General features: G+C 33.3%; 1 protein-coding gene across 3 annotated transcripts in view; it reads right to left on the reverse strand.

Moving 5' to 3' along the window:
- MAPK10 (mitogen-activated protein kinase 10) overlaps positions 1-15,939 on the reverse strand; it is a 195,169-nt gene that overhangs the window by 80,794 nt on the left and 98,436 nt on the right. For 2 of the 3 annotated variants that reach the window (XM_010845973.1, XM_010845971.1), the window contains exon 8: positions 1,836-2,018. In XM_010845973.1, the coding sequence (XP_010844275.1) occupies positions 1,836-2,018 (183 nt within the window). Of the gene's footprint in view, positions 1-1,835; positions 2,019-14,079; positions 14,152-15,939 lie in introns of all 3 variants that reach the window. The other variant, XM_010845972.1, reaches the window with a different exon arrangement.

A 15,939-nucleotide genomic window follows, 5' to 3' on the forward strand; every position in this document is an offset into this window, starting at 1 on the left:
ATGGAAGTCTGGAGAAGACAATATGACCCTGGAAAGTTGTAACACTATATTTCGGTTTCTCCATCTCATTTAATTCTATATTAGCTATAAATTAAGTCTGTACATTTAATCTCTAATTAATTGTCCACTAAACATTTGCAGTAAAATTTCACAAGTGTATGTCCTTTTGAGGTGGGGGGGATTCCCTAATAGCTCAGCTGGAAAAGAATCCACCTGCAATGCAGGAGACCCTAGTTCGATTGGGTCGGGAAGATCCGCTGGAGAAGGGATAGGCTACCCACTCCAGTATTCTTGGGCTTCCCTTGTGGCTCAGCTGGTAAAGAATCCACCCGCAGTGTGGGAGACATGGGTTTGATACTGGGTTGGTAAGATCCCCTGGAGAAGGGAAAGGCTACCCACTCCAGTATTCTGGCCTGAAGAATTCCATGGGGGTCCATGGGGTCCCAGGGGAAGCTGAAGTTCCAATACTTGACCACCTGATGTGAAGAGCCAACTCATTGGAAAAGACCCTGATACTCTGAAAGATTGAAGGCAAAAGAAGAAGATAAGATGAGGTTAAGATGAGCAGAGGATAAGATGGTTAGATAGCATCACTAACTCAATGGATATGAATTTGAGCAAATTCCAGAAGATAGAGGAGGACAGAGGAGCCTGGTGTGCTACAGTCCATGGGGTCACAAAGAGTCAGAGACAACATAGCAACTGAACAACAACATAGATCCCCTGGAAATAATAATTTTATTATTAATAAATATTTATTATTTTTTTTATATCTAACAGTTACTGCACATTTAGTGTGAGACAGGCAGTGTTCTAAGTGCTTGACAAATTATTCAATTAATCCTCCCAATGATCCTATAAGATAGACACTTCTTGCTTTAGTTTGTTAAAGAAGGTACAGAAAGATTAGATAACTTTCCCAGGTTCACATAGATTTTAAGGGATAGGATTTCTTCCCCCAGCAAAGGAAAAAAATAAGATTTGCTTCATATCCCCAATTTCTGAAATGTCATAAGTTAGAATAAGAATTAAAATATTACTTATATTATACTTTATAGGTTGCCAAATTTATTCTATGTCTTCAATCCTATAAAGAAGCTGTTATGATCCCTGTTTTGTGGGTAAGAAATTAAGATTCATTACTAAAGTTCATAATGGCAGACATAGTAGTAGAAAAAATTACTTATTAATGAAAGTCTTTGTTAGAAACAAAATATGAAAGTAAAAATCTCATTTGTCACTCTAAAATAAAAAATGGTGGTTAAGCATTAAGTAAAATACAAATAAAACTCAAACATCTATAGTTTTAAGATTTTAAAATGAAAATCTTGTGTTGAAAATATTTTCCAGAATATAAAAATAACTGGGACAATTGCTTCAATGTATATATAACGTTGTTCTTTTAGCGTTAACGTTGCAAAGTAATTTTAGATTCTAAATAAGCCCCGTGAATAGTTAACCCATACCATTGTCACACACTTTATTACTAGTCTTTTCCCTAGATACCCAGGAAATTTTAAAATCCTTGATTACTCTCCCTTTGTAAGGAGGATCTTTTAAAAATACCTCTTCTTAAATTGAGGTTGTTGTTCAGTTGCTAAGTCGTGTCCGACTCTGCGACCTCATGGATTGCAGCATGCCAGGCTTTCCTATCCTTCACTATCTCCCTAAGTTTGCTCAAACTCATGTCCATTGAGTCAGTGATGCCATCCAACCATCTCATCCCCTGTGGCCTCCTTCTCCTCCTGCACTCAATTTTCCCAGCACCAGGAGAGGTGTCTCCATGGTCTGCATCACCCACGCAGTGGTTCTGAAGTTATCCCTGAAGGGCTTACCTTTGAGTTTATTGTGCTCAGAGTCCGCTGGGAAGAGGGAATCTGGAAAGAGCTTGGGGAAGGTGAGTCCTGCATACTTGGGCCGATTCTCCACATAGTTTCTTACGGTGGGTTGCAATTTCTTCATGAATTCTGGACATGGTGTTCCTAGTTGCTCAATAACCTTATTCCACTGGTCAATATCTGAGAATTGAATAGTTAAGGGCAAAAACAAGTGCAGGACACCAGCTCTTGCCTTTCACTAGTTGGGAGACTAACTGCTTCTCAGAGCTCTGAACAGTCAATAACACAGAAGAAGTTTTAAAAAAACAACAAAGGACAAACATAAAAAATCAGACTGTCAGGCAGTGAATGCCCTTGGAATTTTAAATTCACTTTGAGAACACATATACTTTTGAGGAATTAGCATTACTTAACAAAATATGATATCATGAAAGAGTCCTTGGGTTGTGTCAATGGAAAGGTATTTAAATAACACAAGAATTTCTTTTATTGAGTTAAACTTCTATATAGCCATGTAATTTGGAAGAGAAAAATTATAATGACACATAATAATATTATCATGAAATTATTCTAATCATTTACTTTCTAAAAATGACAGATGAATAAATATTTTATAAAATTCATCTATACTTTTCTTAAATTCTTTATAAGATTCTTTTTTCCTCTTGTTCTCTAGAAAATGCGAAATTTCCTTGTCTGTTAATTTTTTTGACTCATGCACATTACAAATAGAATCAGTATGATAATAACTCATTAACTCTTCATCCAAGACTTAAAAGATTCTGTTTATCAAAGCAGTCGCAACTTCATACCCATTTTCTTACTTCTGATAATAGTGCCTTATATCCTGAATATTGTAATATTCAATGAAGTATGAAGGTAAACACAGGATGTTCAGTTCAAGGCAGATTTCATCCAAGCGCCTGTGTTTCACAAGCATGTTAAACATGGGGGATTTTATAAGAAAAACATGACCTCTCTATGAAAACTAATACTTACAAAACTGGGGGTCTTTGACAGGCACACCCACTGATTGAGATTTTCTTTTTCATCTTTCATAGATATTTGATATGTCAGAGCTTGGGAATGACAAACACCACTTCTGAAAACTCTGAATAGTCAACTGGAAGAAGTTGATTTCAAATAGATTTTCTTGCCATGTGTCAATGAAAGACAGAGGCCTTAGAAATTGTCAAATCCAATACCACAGGCTGTGTTCTCTCCAATGTTGCTAATTCTATAACTCTATCTTTACTGTAAAGTTAATTCATTTCTGTTAACGCAATTTGTGACAGTTCAGGGAATGTTACCATAATTATTTAATTAAGATTTCTAAAATCATTACCCCTAGTTTTTCTATAGCATTGGACTAAAAATGATGGACAGTTCTGACAAAATTAACTAATTTAACAAAAATAAATATATAATGCAATGTAGATAGGTGACAGAACAAAGGTAAAACCAAGCTAATTTGCAAATGCGCTTCTATTTCTCATATAATCTAGCTGAATAAAAATTAAATTATATATCCTCTCAGTTATTAGGATGAAAAAATGTATGACTGTGTAATATCAAGAAATGAAGTAAGAGTGGGAAAAACTGAAGAATATTCCTTTACAAAATAATAGACATAACTAAACAAGAACATCTCTCAATAAAAATTCATCTCAGTTGCCATGTATATGAGAATATATAGTAGTAAATGAGAATCATTAGGAATACAGTAAAAAAATGTCAAAGATTAGAGTTAAAAGTCACTCTTAGACAAAAACTTATGTTAATACTATCGATAATAGGTAAGCTAGATTTACTTAGATATATTTTAAATAGAAAACATTAATACAGTTAAATAAACCTCAATGCTTACACTGTAAATTATGAAAAGAGATCTACTTTTTAATACAATTCAGTTATCATGTCCTAACAAGACATAATTTAATCAGTGATCAAACTTCTTGAGAATTCTAAAGATTTGATCAGGGCAAAGAAGTTATCAGATTTTCTGTAAAGGAATCTTCTAACAAAGTTAGCAAAATACTCCCAACACACTAGTGTAGTTATATTTAGCTACAGTATGGTAGCTCAGATGGTAAATAATTTGCCTATCATGCAGGAGACCCAGGTTTGATCTCTGGGTAGGAAGATCCCCTGGGGAAGGGAATGGCTACCCACTCTGGTATTCTTGCCTGGAGAATTCCACGAACAGAGGAGCCTGACAGGTTACAGTCCATGGGGTCGCAAAGAGTCAGACACTACTGAGTAACTCACACTTGACACAGTTATTTAATTCAAAAATGAATTGCTTTTAAAGCAACATTTCCAAAACAATTGCATGGTTTTTTTACAGTAAACTTTCAGAAAAAGTGAAAGTCACTCAACCATGTCCGACTTTTTGCACCCCATGGACGCTATAGTCCATGGAATTCTCCAGGCCAGAACACTGGAGCGGGTAGCCGTTCCCTTCTCCAGAGGATCTTCCCAACCCAGGGATTGAACCCATGTCTCCCACATTGCAGGCAGATTCTTTACCAGCTGAGCCACCAGGGAAGTTTAAGGGAGTCAAACGTCCTGGAATTAATTAAACAAGAACTATTAAAATGTTTCTTATTAAAAGTTATAATTAAAGTCTCTAGAAGCACTCAGCATGTCTTCCTACCTTAGATTGCTCTTTAGATGAAACACTGTTATGGTCCTTGATATAATAGTTTACCAAAAAAAACCACTAATCTTTATTATTGGCAATGAAATACTTGATTGTTATAACTGTAAATATGTGGTATAGTCATCTTTAAAAGTGTGTGCCTTTATTTTAACCAATCCATTTCAAGCTCTTTCTTCCCAAAAACATGACTAGTGCATTTAAGCACTAAGTACATGTTTCACAGGCGTTCACAGGATTGCATCATTAACAACTATGTACTTAGTTAACCATGTGAGTTTTCTCTATAATCATAATTAAACAAATACAATCCAATACTAGAAATAATAGCTCCTGGCTCTAAACCCAGGACTTGTTCCAAGGATTCCAGAAGAAGAAGACCAAGTCTGGAACTGACGTAGTAAACATTACTTTAATTTTGCCATAAAATTGATCGTTTGTTTGTCCCAGGCAATCCCTCTTAAAGAATGCCTCTGAAATTGCTTTCTTAATCTATTAGGCCAACTTATTCACATAAAACAACTAATTTTATTAATATTTAAATAGAAAATAAGGTGATAAATTTTAAAAGAACTTTTTAATCATCAGATTTCCACAATGACTATACTTTTTAAAATACATAAAATATTAAATAGGTTTTTATGATTATGTGTTAATTTAAAATAGTAAGTTTTTTTAAAAGAATGACCAAAATTATTTTTGTAAAACAATTTCTCTGCTTTAGAACACTAATAAGTCATCATTTTTCTACTATATGAGTAAGGATATGAATACCTACAGATCCCAGCATGTGCAGTCATCAAAAAAGCAAACTATATATATTTTTGATCTACTAGTTCAGAAATCATCATACAACATAATTATCAAATGTATTTAATAAAAATTTTAAACTGTCATCTAGTAGGAATTATTTGACAATATTCTCATCTAGTTCTAAATTCACTACATAAAGATAGTCATAAAAAGTTTGGTTTTTTAAATAGAGTATGATAAGATAATGTTCAACTATTTACTACTAATGTCTTCAATAAGTAGTATTGTAATAGATGAAAGAAACAAAGTATGGATTGTAAAAGTGATTATTTGAAATCCTAAGATTGGAAATCATTCCAGCTAATTTTTGTCAGTTAGCCAAGAACTTACATTTAATGTCCTCCTTTTACATTAACTTCCTTGGTTGAGAAACTTTCTAAAATATATAACAAATTGCCTTGAACCCAATGTATGAATAATGTCTTACTATTTTCTGAAAATTTGGGGTCATAATTTATACCATGTACATTTAAGCTTTCAGAGGCTACCAAGTGGGAGCAAGCGGCTTCCTTGGTGACTCAAATGGTAAAGCATCTGCCTGCAAATGCGGGAGATCTGGGTTTGATCCCTGGGTTGGGAAGATCCCTGGAGAAGGAAACAGCAACCCACTCCAGTACCCTGGCCTGGAAAATCCCATGGACAGAGGAGGCTGGTAGGCTACAGTCCATGGGGTCGCAAAAAGTCAGATGTGACTTAGTGACTCCACTTTTTCTTTCAAGTGGGATCATAAAGAGTTGTTTAGTGGCTTCATTCTTCTATGCCCTTTGAATTATTTTATCTCCATTTTGTTTTTCCATTGATTACTTTTTCTTATGATGAATATGGTTTCCAGAGTTGACACCTTTGTGAATTCAGATTTGCTTTTTATTCTGCTCTTAGCCTTATATTCAGTATTCTGTGCAAAAATGTTGACATCTCTTCACAACCTAAAGAATATCAGTGTTTGTCCCCAAATTCTTACCTATGCTTTTAAAGATAATATTGTTTAAGAGTACTGTCTTTAGAAAAGTTCCAGGAGTGACTACTTTATCTTGCAAGACAAGCAGCTGCCTGGTCGGCACTGTGTTGTGTATTATTGGGAGGCTTCATGTTAGCCCTGCAATGAATGTGCAATAAGAGGTGGAGGTATGCATGCCACGTGTTAGGCATCATGATAAAAAACTGCAGTTCCCAAACTGAATATTCATAACTTGGGGAACTTATAAAAATATAGATCACTCCACTCTCCCCATTGATCTACAAGATTCTGAATGCATATGCTTGAGATGATATCATTAAGAAACATCACAGTAATTGCAATCCAGGTGGCCCCTGGTATATTTGAGAAATACTGACAATATCTTGTGAAAAAAATAAGTCCAGATCTAAGAATAAAGTACTAACCTGTTTCAGTTTTATGACACGGATTAGTTTAGGGTCAATTTCACCAAAATATTATTCCACATCTTTTGCTATGGAAAACTTAGGGGTTGTTCACATGGAAACATGACAAGGAAAGAAAAATCCTAATATTTGTTCCCTTTCCCCATGTCACTTTCCCAAAAATACCATGAGAAATTATGACAAGTGTCACACATAAGCTCCATGCAGAGAAAAAGGGGTTCTACTCATGAATACCTATAGGATTGAAATTACATGTTGCTATCATAAAAATACAGGTTGATATCATGTTACTACTCATGGGAAGTACTACTCATGGGAAGCATAAAAGCTATTCAATATAAGTTCAAACTATTTTACTATTTTTAAGTAACTACTCCATAATTCTGTATGATAAAATTTGTTCTCAAAGAACTCTCACTTCTGAGGACATTGTAAAATTCAGGCTAGAAATATATCTATATTCATATGACAAAGGTCTGGATTCAGATTTTCATGGTTTTGTCTTGAGTTTTTTGTTACTTTAAAAACATTTTTATTTTTTTTCATTTGAAAAGTGTTATTTTCATCTTGATAGTCCCCCTGAAATTCTAGAAATATGAATGTGACAATGAAAAATTATAACTAACATCTGTTTTCATTATAAATGAGCACAGGAAGGGGAAATATTATAAGCTAATAACACTTTGAAAAAGTCAAAGCTGACAGTTTGATTAAAAGGCTATTTGTTCACTGGCAGCTGATTGCTCATGGAATACTGTGGAACATGAAATATCCAGAGGCTAATATTTGAAGCATGATATATATGCACCTCAGCATAATCTATTTCATCTAATAAATCTATTTATCATTGTAATCTATATTTATTTACAAAGCAAAAAATATTGAAGAGACATTTCACATATAAGCAAATTCAATATATGTTAATATGTATCACAATGTAGAATTTTAATTAAATTATTGAGAGTTAATCTTTAGGGCCACTCATTTGTACAGGTCCCTTGCAAAATTCTATGCCTAGTTTTGCATTTGTAATATTAATTTTTTCTTTACATAACAACTTCCTCCAACTGCATTATATTCCGGCCTCATAAAGACTAGATCTGACTCTACCTGCATTTTGAAACTGGAAGATGTCTTGGAAATCATTTAAATTGACATCTGTATTTTGTAGCTGAAAAATGTTGAGGTGTTTTAAAATTGGTAAGTAAAATGACTTTAAGCAAAGTAGCGGATACAAACAGCTCCCAACACTAAAAGAAATATAAAATTCTATTTAACAGTTTTGGTAACTCTCTACTCTGTTCTGTGAAAACCTCTCTGATTACACTCATTTCTGGGTATAACACTATGCAAGAAAAGATTTAGAAGGGACAATGAAGTTTATATGAGGTAAAGAAAACATGCTATATGAGGCATACTTGGCAAAACTTTTTATGTTTCAATTCAAAAAGAAAGGAGAAAATCCTTGCCTCCTCCATCCTCGCACTCGCACTTTGATCCCTCTTTTCCTTTAGTTGTTAACACTTTCTAATATACCATGCCTTTTATTTTAAATTTCATGATGGCAAGGATTTTTATCAATTTTCTTTACTTGTATATCCCTAGGTATAAGCACATAGCAAGTGCTCAAAATATTTGTTGAATAAATAAATGTCTATTTTATGTTCAATTAGAGTTTTTCAAGGAGATAACTTGAAGAATAAGGAGAGAAAGTATTCGAAGAAACAAAAATTGAGAAATTCCAGGAATTGGAGAAAGGTTGAAATTTAGGTAACAAAGGGAATCCTGAGAGGTAAATGAAAAGAAATCCAGACCTAGTCACATTGGAGAGAAACAGCAACTAACCAAAGATCAAGAAAAAAATTCCTAAATGAAAGGAGGGAAAAAAGACAGAGTATGTCCAAAGATGACTATCACACTGATGGCTAATTATTCAACAGTAATATTAAAAAGAAAAAGCCAGTGGAAAGACACTTCTAAAATGCAGGAAGAAATAACTGTCAATCTAAAATTCTATATCCAACAAAACTATCTTTCCAGTAGGGAACACAAATCAGAATACAGCTTTATTGTAAAAGACTTCTAAAGAACTTCTAAAGGATATACTTCAGAAGGAAAGAAAATAATCCCAAAGGGTCAAATTGCAAGAAATACTGATAAGCCAAGAAAATTATAATCATAAGGGTAAATCTAAACAAACTCTATCTTTACATAACCAAATGATAATGTCAATTTATGAGGTTCAAAGAAAAAAACCAAAATACTGAGCATAGATAGCATATTTAAATTGGTACAGTAATGATCTAAATTATTAGTATGTGGTAAGATCCTTGTGTGTTCAGGAGAGAGATAAAAATTATCTGAATTAAAACAGAAATTCTCCACAAACTGAACTATAGATTCAATACAATTCCAAAATCAATGCAAATAGGGATCATTTTATAGAAGTTAACAAGCCAATTTTAAAATATTTGAGGAAAAGCAATGGCTCATTAATAGCTAAGGTACTTCTGAAGAAGACAAAGAAAGAAGATATTTATCTTATCTGATATGTGTATAGTATACACTTGCATTCATTAAGAAAGGGTAGTTGTGGTATAGAGATAGACAAAAAAAAAAAAAAAAACCTCATTATGAAACCGAATACAAAGCCAAGAATTTAACACCCTTTCCCCCTAAATGTGAAAACTTATGACAAAGACAGCATTATAGAACAATGAAGAAAGAATTAGCCATTCTTCCTCAGTCAGTAACTGGAAATGAAATTCCTCTTTCACACCATACACAAAAATCATTTCCAAGTGAACTAGAAGCTTAAATATAAAAGATTAAAATGTTCACACCAAAACTAAAAGAGAATATAAAGGCATCAAAGGATTCTTAAGAAAGACATATAAATAAATGAACTATAAAAAAAGCAAATTCCAAAATCAATATAAAATAAAATGGCAAAATATTCTAAATAAGGGAAAGGATATTTTCAACACGTAAAATGGACAAAGGTTAGGTACCACAATAAATAAAGAACTCCTACAAATTAGTTTTTAAAAATACAATTTAAAAATTTGTTCTAAAAAACAAAAGATATATTACCAGGAGGAAATACTAATGGCCAGTAAATAGGAAAAAATGCTTGTAAAGAAAATATAAATAAAAGCTCCAATGAATAGGATTTTACATCCAAGAGATTACTAACAAATTTAAAGACAAATCTGGTAATATCAAGAGTTGGTTTGGATGTGGAGTAGACAGTTACTTTTATACATATACTGTTACTCTGAAAATCAATCTGATGTTATCAACACATAGTCAAGCTTAAAATGTGCACACCTATGAGTTCTGGTGTGACTTCCCAGATGGTTCAGTGGTAAAGAATCCACCTGCCAAATAGGAGATTGAGGTTCAATTCCTGGGTGGAAAAGATCGCCTGGAGAAGGAAATGGCAACCTACTCTTATTGTTGCCTGGGAAATCCTACAGAGTAGCATGGTGCATGACTCAGCAACTACACAACAACAATGATCCTAGGCATTTATCATAAAGAATCTTGTCCATGTGCTCCTAGAAACATGTATTCATTGTTTATAAAAGAAAAAGCAAAAACTCAATGTATTCCAAAGTCTATTTGTAGAAGAACAGATTTATTGTATTAATAGAACATTCATCTACTGGAATGCTATACCGCAATGAAAATGAATGAACTATTTCCTATGTACCAACGTGAATAAATCTTAAAAATATAATGCTAACTTCAAAAAAAGCTTGCTTTCCAAAAAAAAGCAAGTCACAAAGTAATAATAGCACAATATGTAAAATGGATAAAACTAAATGGAAGGAAAGTTATGACCAACTTAGGTAGCATATTAAAAAGCAGAGACATTACTTTGCCAACAAAGGTCTGTCTAGTCAAGGCTATGGTTTTTCCAGTGGTCATGTATGGATGTGAGAGTTGGACTGTGAAGAAAGCTGAGTGCCGAAGAATTGATGCTTTTTAACTATGGTGTTGGAGAAGACTCTTGAGAGTTCCTTGGACTGCAAGGAGATCCAACCAGTCCATCCTAAAGGAGATCAGCCCTGGGTGTTCATTGGAAGGACTGATGCTGGAGCTGAAACTCCAATACTTTGGCCACCTCACGGGAAGAGTTGACTCACTGGAAAAGACCCTGATGCAGGGAGGGATTGGAGGCAGGAGGAGAAGGGGACGACAGAGGATGAGATGGCTGGATGGCATCACCGACTCGATGGACACGAGTTTGGGTAAAATTCGGGAGTTGGTGATGGACAAGGAGGCCTGGCGTGCTGCGATTCATGGGGTCGCAAAGAATTGGACACAACTGAGCGACTGAACTGAACTAAAATGATATGTTGTTTAGGGATAAATATGTATGTGCTAAAAATATAAGGAAAGTCCAAGAGATTGTAAAAACATGCCTTTAGGAATGCGATGACCTCTGGGGAAGAGAGAGGATATAACCGAGCAGGAACACACACAAAAAGTTCATAGGTATTGATAATGTTCTACTTTTTTAACCTGAGTGGTAATATATGCATGTTCATTTTATTGATCTTTTCAAAAGCTATAAATTTAATATTCTTCTAATTCACTTGCATAATTTATTTTGTAATTTTAAAGTAAAAGTGTCTGCCAGGGTGAAATTCATTAGGAGACCTCCCAATAGAAAAGTATCTCAGTAGTTGAATTCTGACTTTTCTGTAGAAAGTTAAACACATTTGATTTGAATAAAAATTTAATTAAAATATATCAAAATACAGCTACTAATAAAGGGTTTCCCTGGTGGCTCAGACTAAAAAATCCACCTCAAATGCAGGAAACCTGGGTTCAATCCCTGGGCTGAGAAGATCCCCTGGAGAAGGATATGGCAACCCACTGCTGTATTCTTCCCTGGCGAATCCCATGGACAGCGGAGCCTGGTGGGCTACAGTTCTTGGGGTCACAAAAAATCAGGCATGACTATGTGACTAAGCACACAACACAAAAATACAGCTACTAATAAAGTGGCATAAAAATGCATTAAATTTTAAGAACTGTTTTTGGTTATCTAAATTTCTCAAGGCTAAAAATAATGTGAATTCGTTTAGGTATAAAAAATAAAGGGTATAAGACCGTATTTTTAAGTTTTGTTGTTATTTTATGTATTAAGAACACATGTATAGCTCATATTGCACTGACTTTTATCAATCATTTATTTTGAGAATGTCTTCATATAAATGATATGTTAAAAATAATATGACAGCCTACAGAATATTGTATAGATGTATACTACACACACTATATATCTAGTAGATTAAATATAATTTTATTGCCACTTTCAGATGTCATGTTTAATAACAGGGCATTTCAAAAAATAAGTAATCTGTTTTGTATTTTAAAAGTTTAACATTATAATAATGAGTCTTCATAATATGTTTGCCTGAAAAATTCTGATTTGAAATTACCAACATGTTTGAAATTATGAAAAGACTGCATCTGACATTCAGAGGAGACACTTTAGTTAATAATTACCATTTACCCTTCCCAAAATTTACAAATATATCCCTATACAAGAGCTCCATAAATAACCAAAAATAAAAATACCAAGCTCAAGTATTGAAAGAACAATCTGAGACTTCTTAACATTAGCAGCAACCCAAAGGTTTACTTATAAGGGATTTTGGTATCAAGTTAAGAAATGATAACCAAGCAACTTAAAAAAAATGGATTCTAAGAAATGTTAATCTGTTTTAATAACTCAGTTGTGGAAATCTGATTTGATTTTCTTTAATAAAAATTATAAGAAAATAATGAAAAATAATCATTTTAATTTATAGGTGGCAAATAATTCATTTCAATCATCAATTATTCAAGCAAAATGAACTTCTAAAATATCAAAGAGTACAAAGTTAATAGATTGAGTCTGTTTTTTATCAAATGTCTAAAAATTAGGCAAAACTTAACTGTTTCATATTCATGTTCAAAGTCCAAATTCAAGTTTATAATCCACAAGATTTCAGAGAAATCTTGTTTTTTTTTCCAATCTGAAAGAATTCATTTTTTATCATGCTAACATACTTTTAAAGAGTATTAACATAAACATGAATGTTGTAAATTTATAGATACTATTTAGTAAAACGTATATGCAGAAGACAATACTGCAAAACAGGCATAAATTTTTTAGAAATAAATGTGTGTCATATAAAACTAAAAAAATATTTTTAGTAAGAATAGAGTTAAAAGTAGTGCAGTTTTATTTTTAACTAAATAAAACATTTCATGTTAAGCTTCTTATCCACAAAAACTGAGTGTCTAATTCAGTCAGTTTGTAAATTTGTCCAATACAGAGAATATATGCATGCACTTAATATTTGTTACATATTAATCTTCAAAGTAAATGGCTAATTGCACAGTTAGGCTACAATATTATTAATTAGATTTATTTTATACATTAAAACCCCATTATTATAGGCTCAATTTTGTTTTCAAACAGTGATCATTTAAGTAATGCTCATCTTATCTTTAGTATGATAATGACGTAATAGTTTGTAAGTGACTGTGAGTAGGATATTTAACTGACTAAATAAAATAAGTTATTATAAACCCATACACTAAATCACACTCTCCATATCTTTTTAATACTGCAAAGCCCATAGAACCTTTACTTGCTAATTATTAGCTGCTTAAGGGATCACTTTTACTTAACCAAGTGATACACATTTGTTTTATTTGGATATTTTATATAATCATTATTAATTAATGAGGTTTTAATCATTGTACTTGTTAATAATGTGGAGAGAATAAAAGCAGTAATGGAGCTATTATTCCTAGACATTAAGGAAATGAGAAAAATTATTTTAGAAGATCATTTTTAAAAGGAAATTCATATGAATGTTCTCTGAATATGTGTTAATAATAAACTGATTGCATTTATGAATGAACATAAATTTAACTGATAAAAGATTTCCATGCCAAATGAGTATTTGTTATGGTACAAAAGCATAAATCTTTAGTCTTAAACTAAAAGATTTTGTCATTTATTATCTAGCTATGGATATAACAACTGACACAACTGAGTGACTAACACTCTCACAACAAAAAACAGTAAAACATAATAGAGTATATCATTGTTACTAGTTTCATAAGACTGAATTAAGGCAGATCTTTTGATAGCAATTGAACGTTTCATATGTGTTACAATATTATCTACATACAAGCTTGCTAGGAGACAAGGTTACTCTCCCATGATGCCAGCTGGTAAATACGTGACATTGGAGTTTCACAGAACCCCTCTAAGGGCAGTGAGGATATACCACCAACAGTATTATACTGGAGACCTAATGGAATCGATTGAACATATTACCCATAGAGACCACTGGCTTCTAAGAAGGATACGATCAGTGCCAGGAAACAGCACTGCACCTTTTATCATTTCGCCCATGATGCACCCTACTGACCACATGTCAACTGAAAACAAAAATGAAATGAAGATAAACAAGAAGACAGGAATAGAACAGCAAATAAACAAAAACACTTCACTACCCAGGCCTTGGAGCAATGGTCTGACCTTTTGCTGACTGGGTTAACAGTGCTTTAAAACACTTAACAGTGCTTTAAAACAGGGGGGTGGGAAGAACACAAGAATGTCAGGGCCCTTTCTGCTATGCAACTGAACTAACCATGCCATTCAATGCCACCTAATGTATGATAATATTACTTTGCAATTATAATGCAATGATTAATTTAGGTTCTGATTTAAAAGGTCTGATTTGCATTCATCTCCTAGAATCCTACTGATTTGTATTGTAAATTATTCTAGATTGTGTTAATGTGGGAAACATGCAAATTGGTTTCTCTTTCATTCTTTTGTATACCACACTTGGAGAAAGAAATAAAGACTGAGCCTCCTGCAACCTCATAAGAAAGGGTTTCTTTTATAAAACACACTTACTCTTATTTATAAATATGAATAAATTTCCGGAAGTGAAATGCCGTTCAAGAATGAGTGTTTTGGAATAGGCTGGTTCAGTTTCATTGACTCTCACCAAAGAAGTACGTTTTTAAACAGAAGCTTTGTCTTATTCTCGTAAGAACAATTGCTTTCTAACTGTCCTTGGTTACTCACGTGTTCCTACTGAAAACTCAGAAAGAAAGATAGGTCATTCTTATGAGGAAAATTAACCTAGAAGAATAAGGGAAGTTGAGGGGGAACAAATAGGGAAAGACATTAAGATAGCACACTAGAATTTTGCTCCACTTATTCTTCCAGTTATATATTGTAATTTGGCAGTGACCTTACAGAATTCCTCGAGATTCTTTCCCAGGTGAAGGTCTCACTCAGGTTAAATGCAAAGTTTGACCAAATACCTAAACAGAGTTATCACTGCAAAGAAACGGTTATAGCTATGAAGGTGACAAGCATACCCAGAAAAGCAAATTTGTCTTGCTTCCATTTTAGGAAAGCAAGTGACATGCAAAAAGATCAGGAAAAGATAGAGCAAACAGTTGTGCATCCCTTTATTATTAATACATTTGGAATTCAAGATAATATCTGTCTCACGAGAGGTTGGTATTGTGAGCACTTTGATTAAAGGGCAAAAAAATTCTCTAAAACAAAATTTGCTTTTGAATTGCAAATATTCTTATCATCAAAGTGACCAGTCTAAGTTGTTATTTACCATGTATCTATTTTTTAGAGATATTGTGGGAGAGAGAGATTTTTTTTAAAAAAGAGAGCTAAAGGCTCAATAAGCAAGGCTTTCTCTTGCCTGCATCAATTTAAACATTTGGGAAAAGGTTATTTCTGCCCCAAACCTATCCGCTAGTTAAAAAACATCTATTTCTATATTTATTTAATGAAAAAATATCTCTTTTATGTTATCTCTGGCAGATATTCATTTTTTTTTCTGCTACAGAACCAATCCCATTGTTTTCTAACTGTACATGTATGTGTTAGTCACTTGGTCATGTACAACTTTTCGTGAGCCCCATGGACTGTAGCCTGCCAGGCTCCTCTGTCCATGGAATTCTCCAGGCAAGAATACCAGAGTGGGTTGCCATTTCCTTCTCCAGCGGATCTTCCTGACCCAGGAATCAAATTCAGATCTTCTGTGTTGTGCCTGTCTGAGCCACCAGGGAAGCCCAGCCTTCTAAATGTGTATCAACTTGGCCAAGTTACTGACTCTCTCTTTTCATCCTCTAAAACATGGATGGCATTTATCATGTAAAAATTTTTTTACTTAAAAGGATTATGCC

The sequence above is a fragment of the Bison bison genome, unplaced genomic scaffold, assembly GCF_000754665.1.
Source record: "Bison bison bison isolate TAMUID 2011002044 unplaced genomic scaffold, Bison_UMD1.0 scf7180017864228, whole genome shotgun sequence".
Lineage (NCBI taxonomy): Eukaryota > Metazoa > Chordata > Mammalia > Artiodactyla > Bovidae > Bison > Bison bison.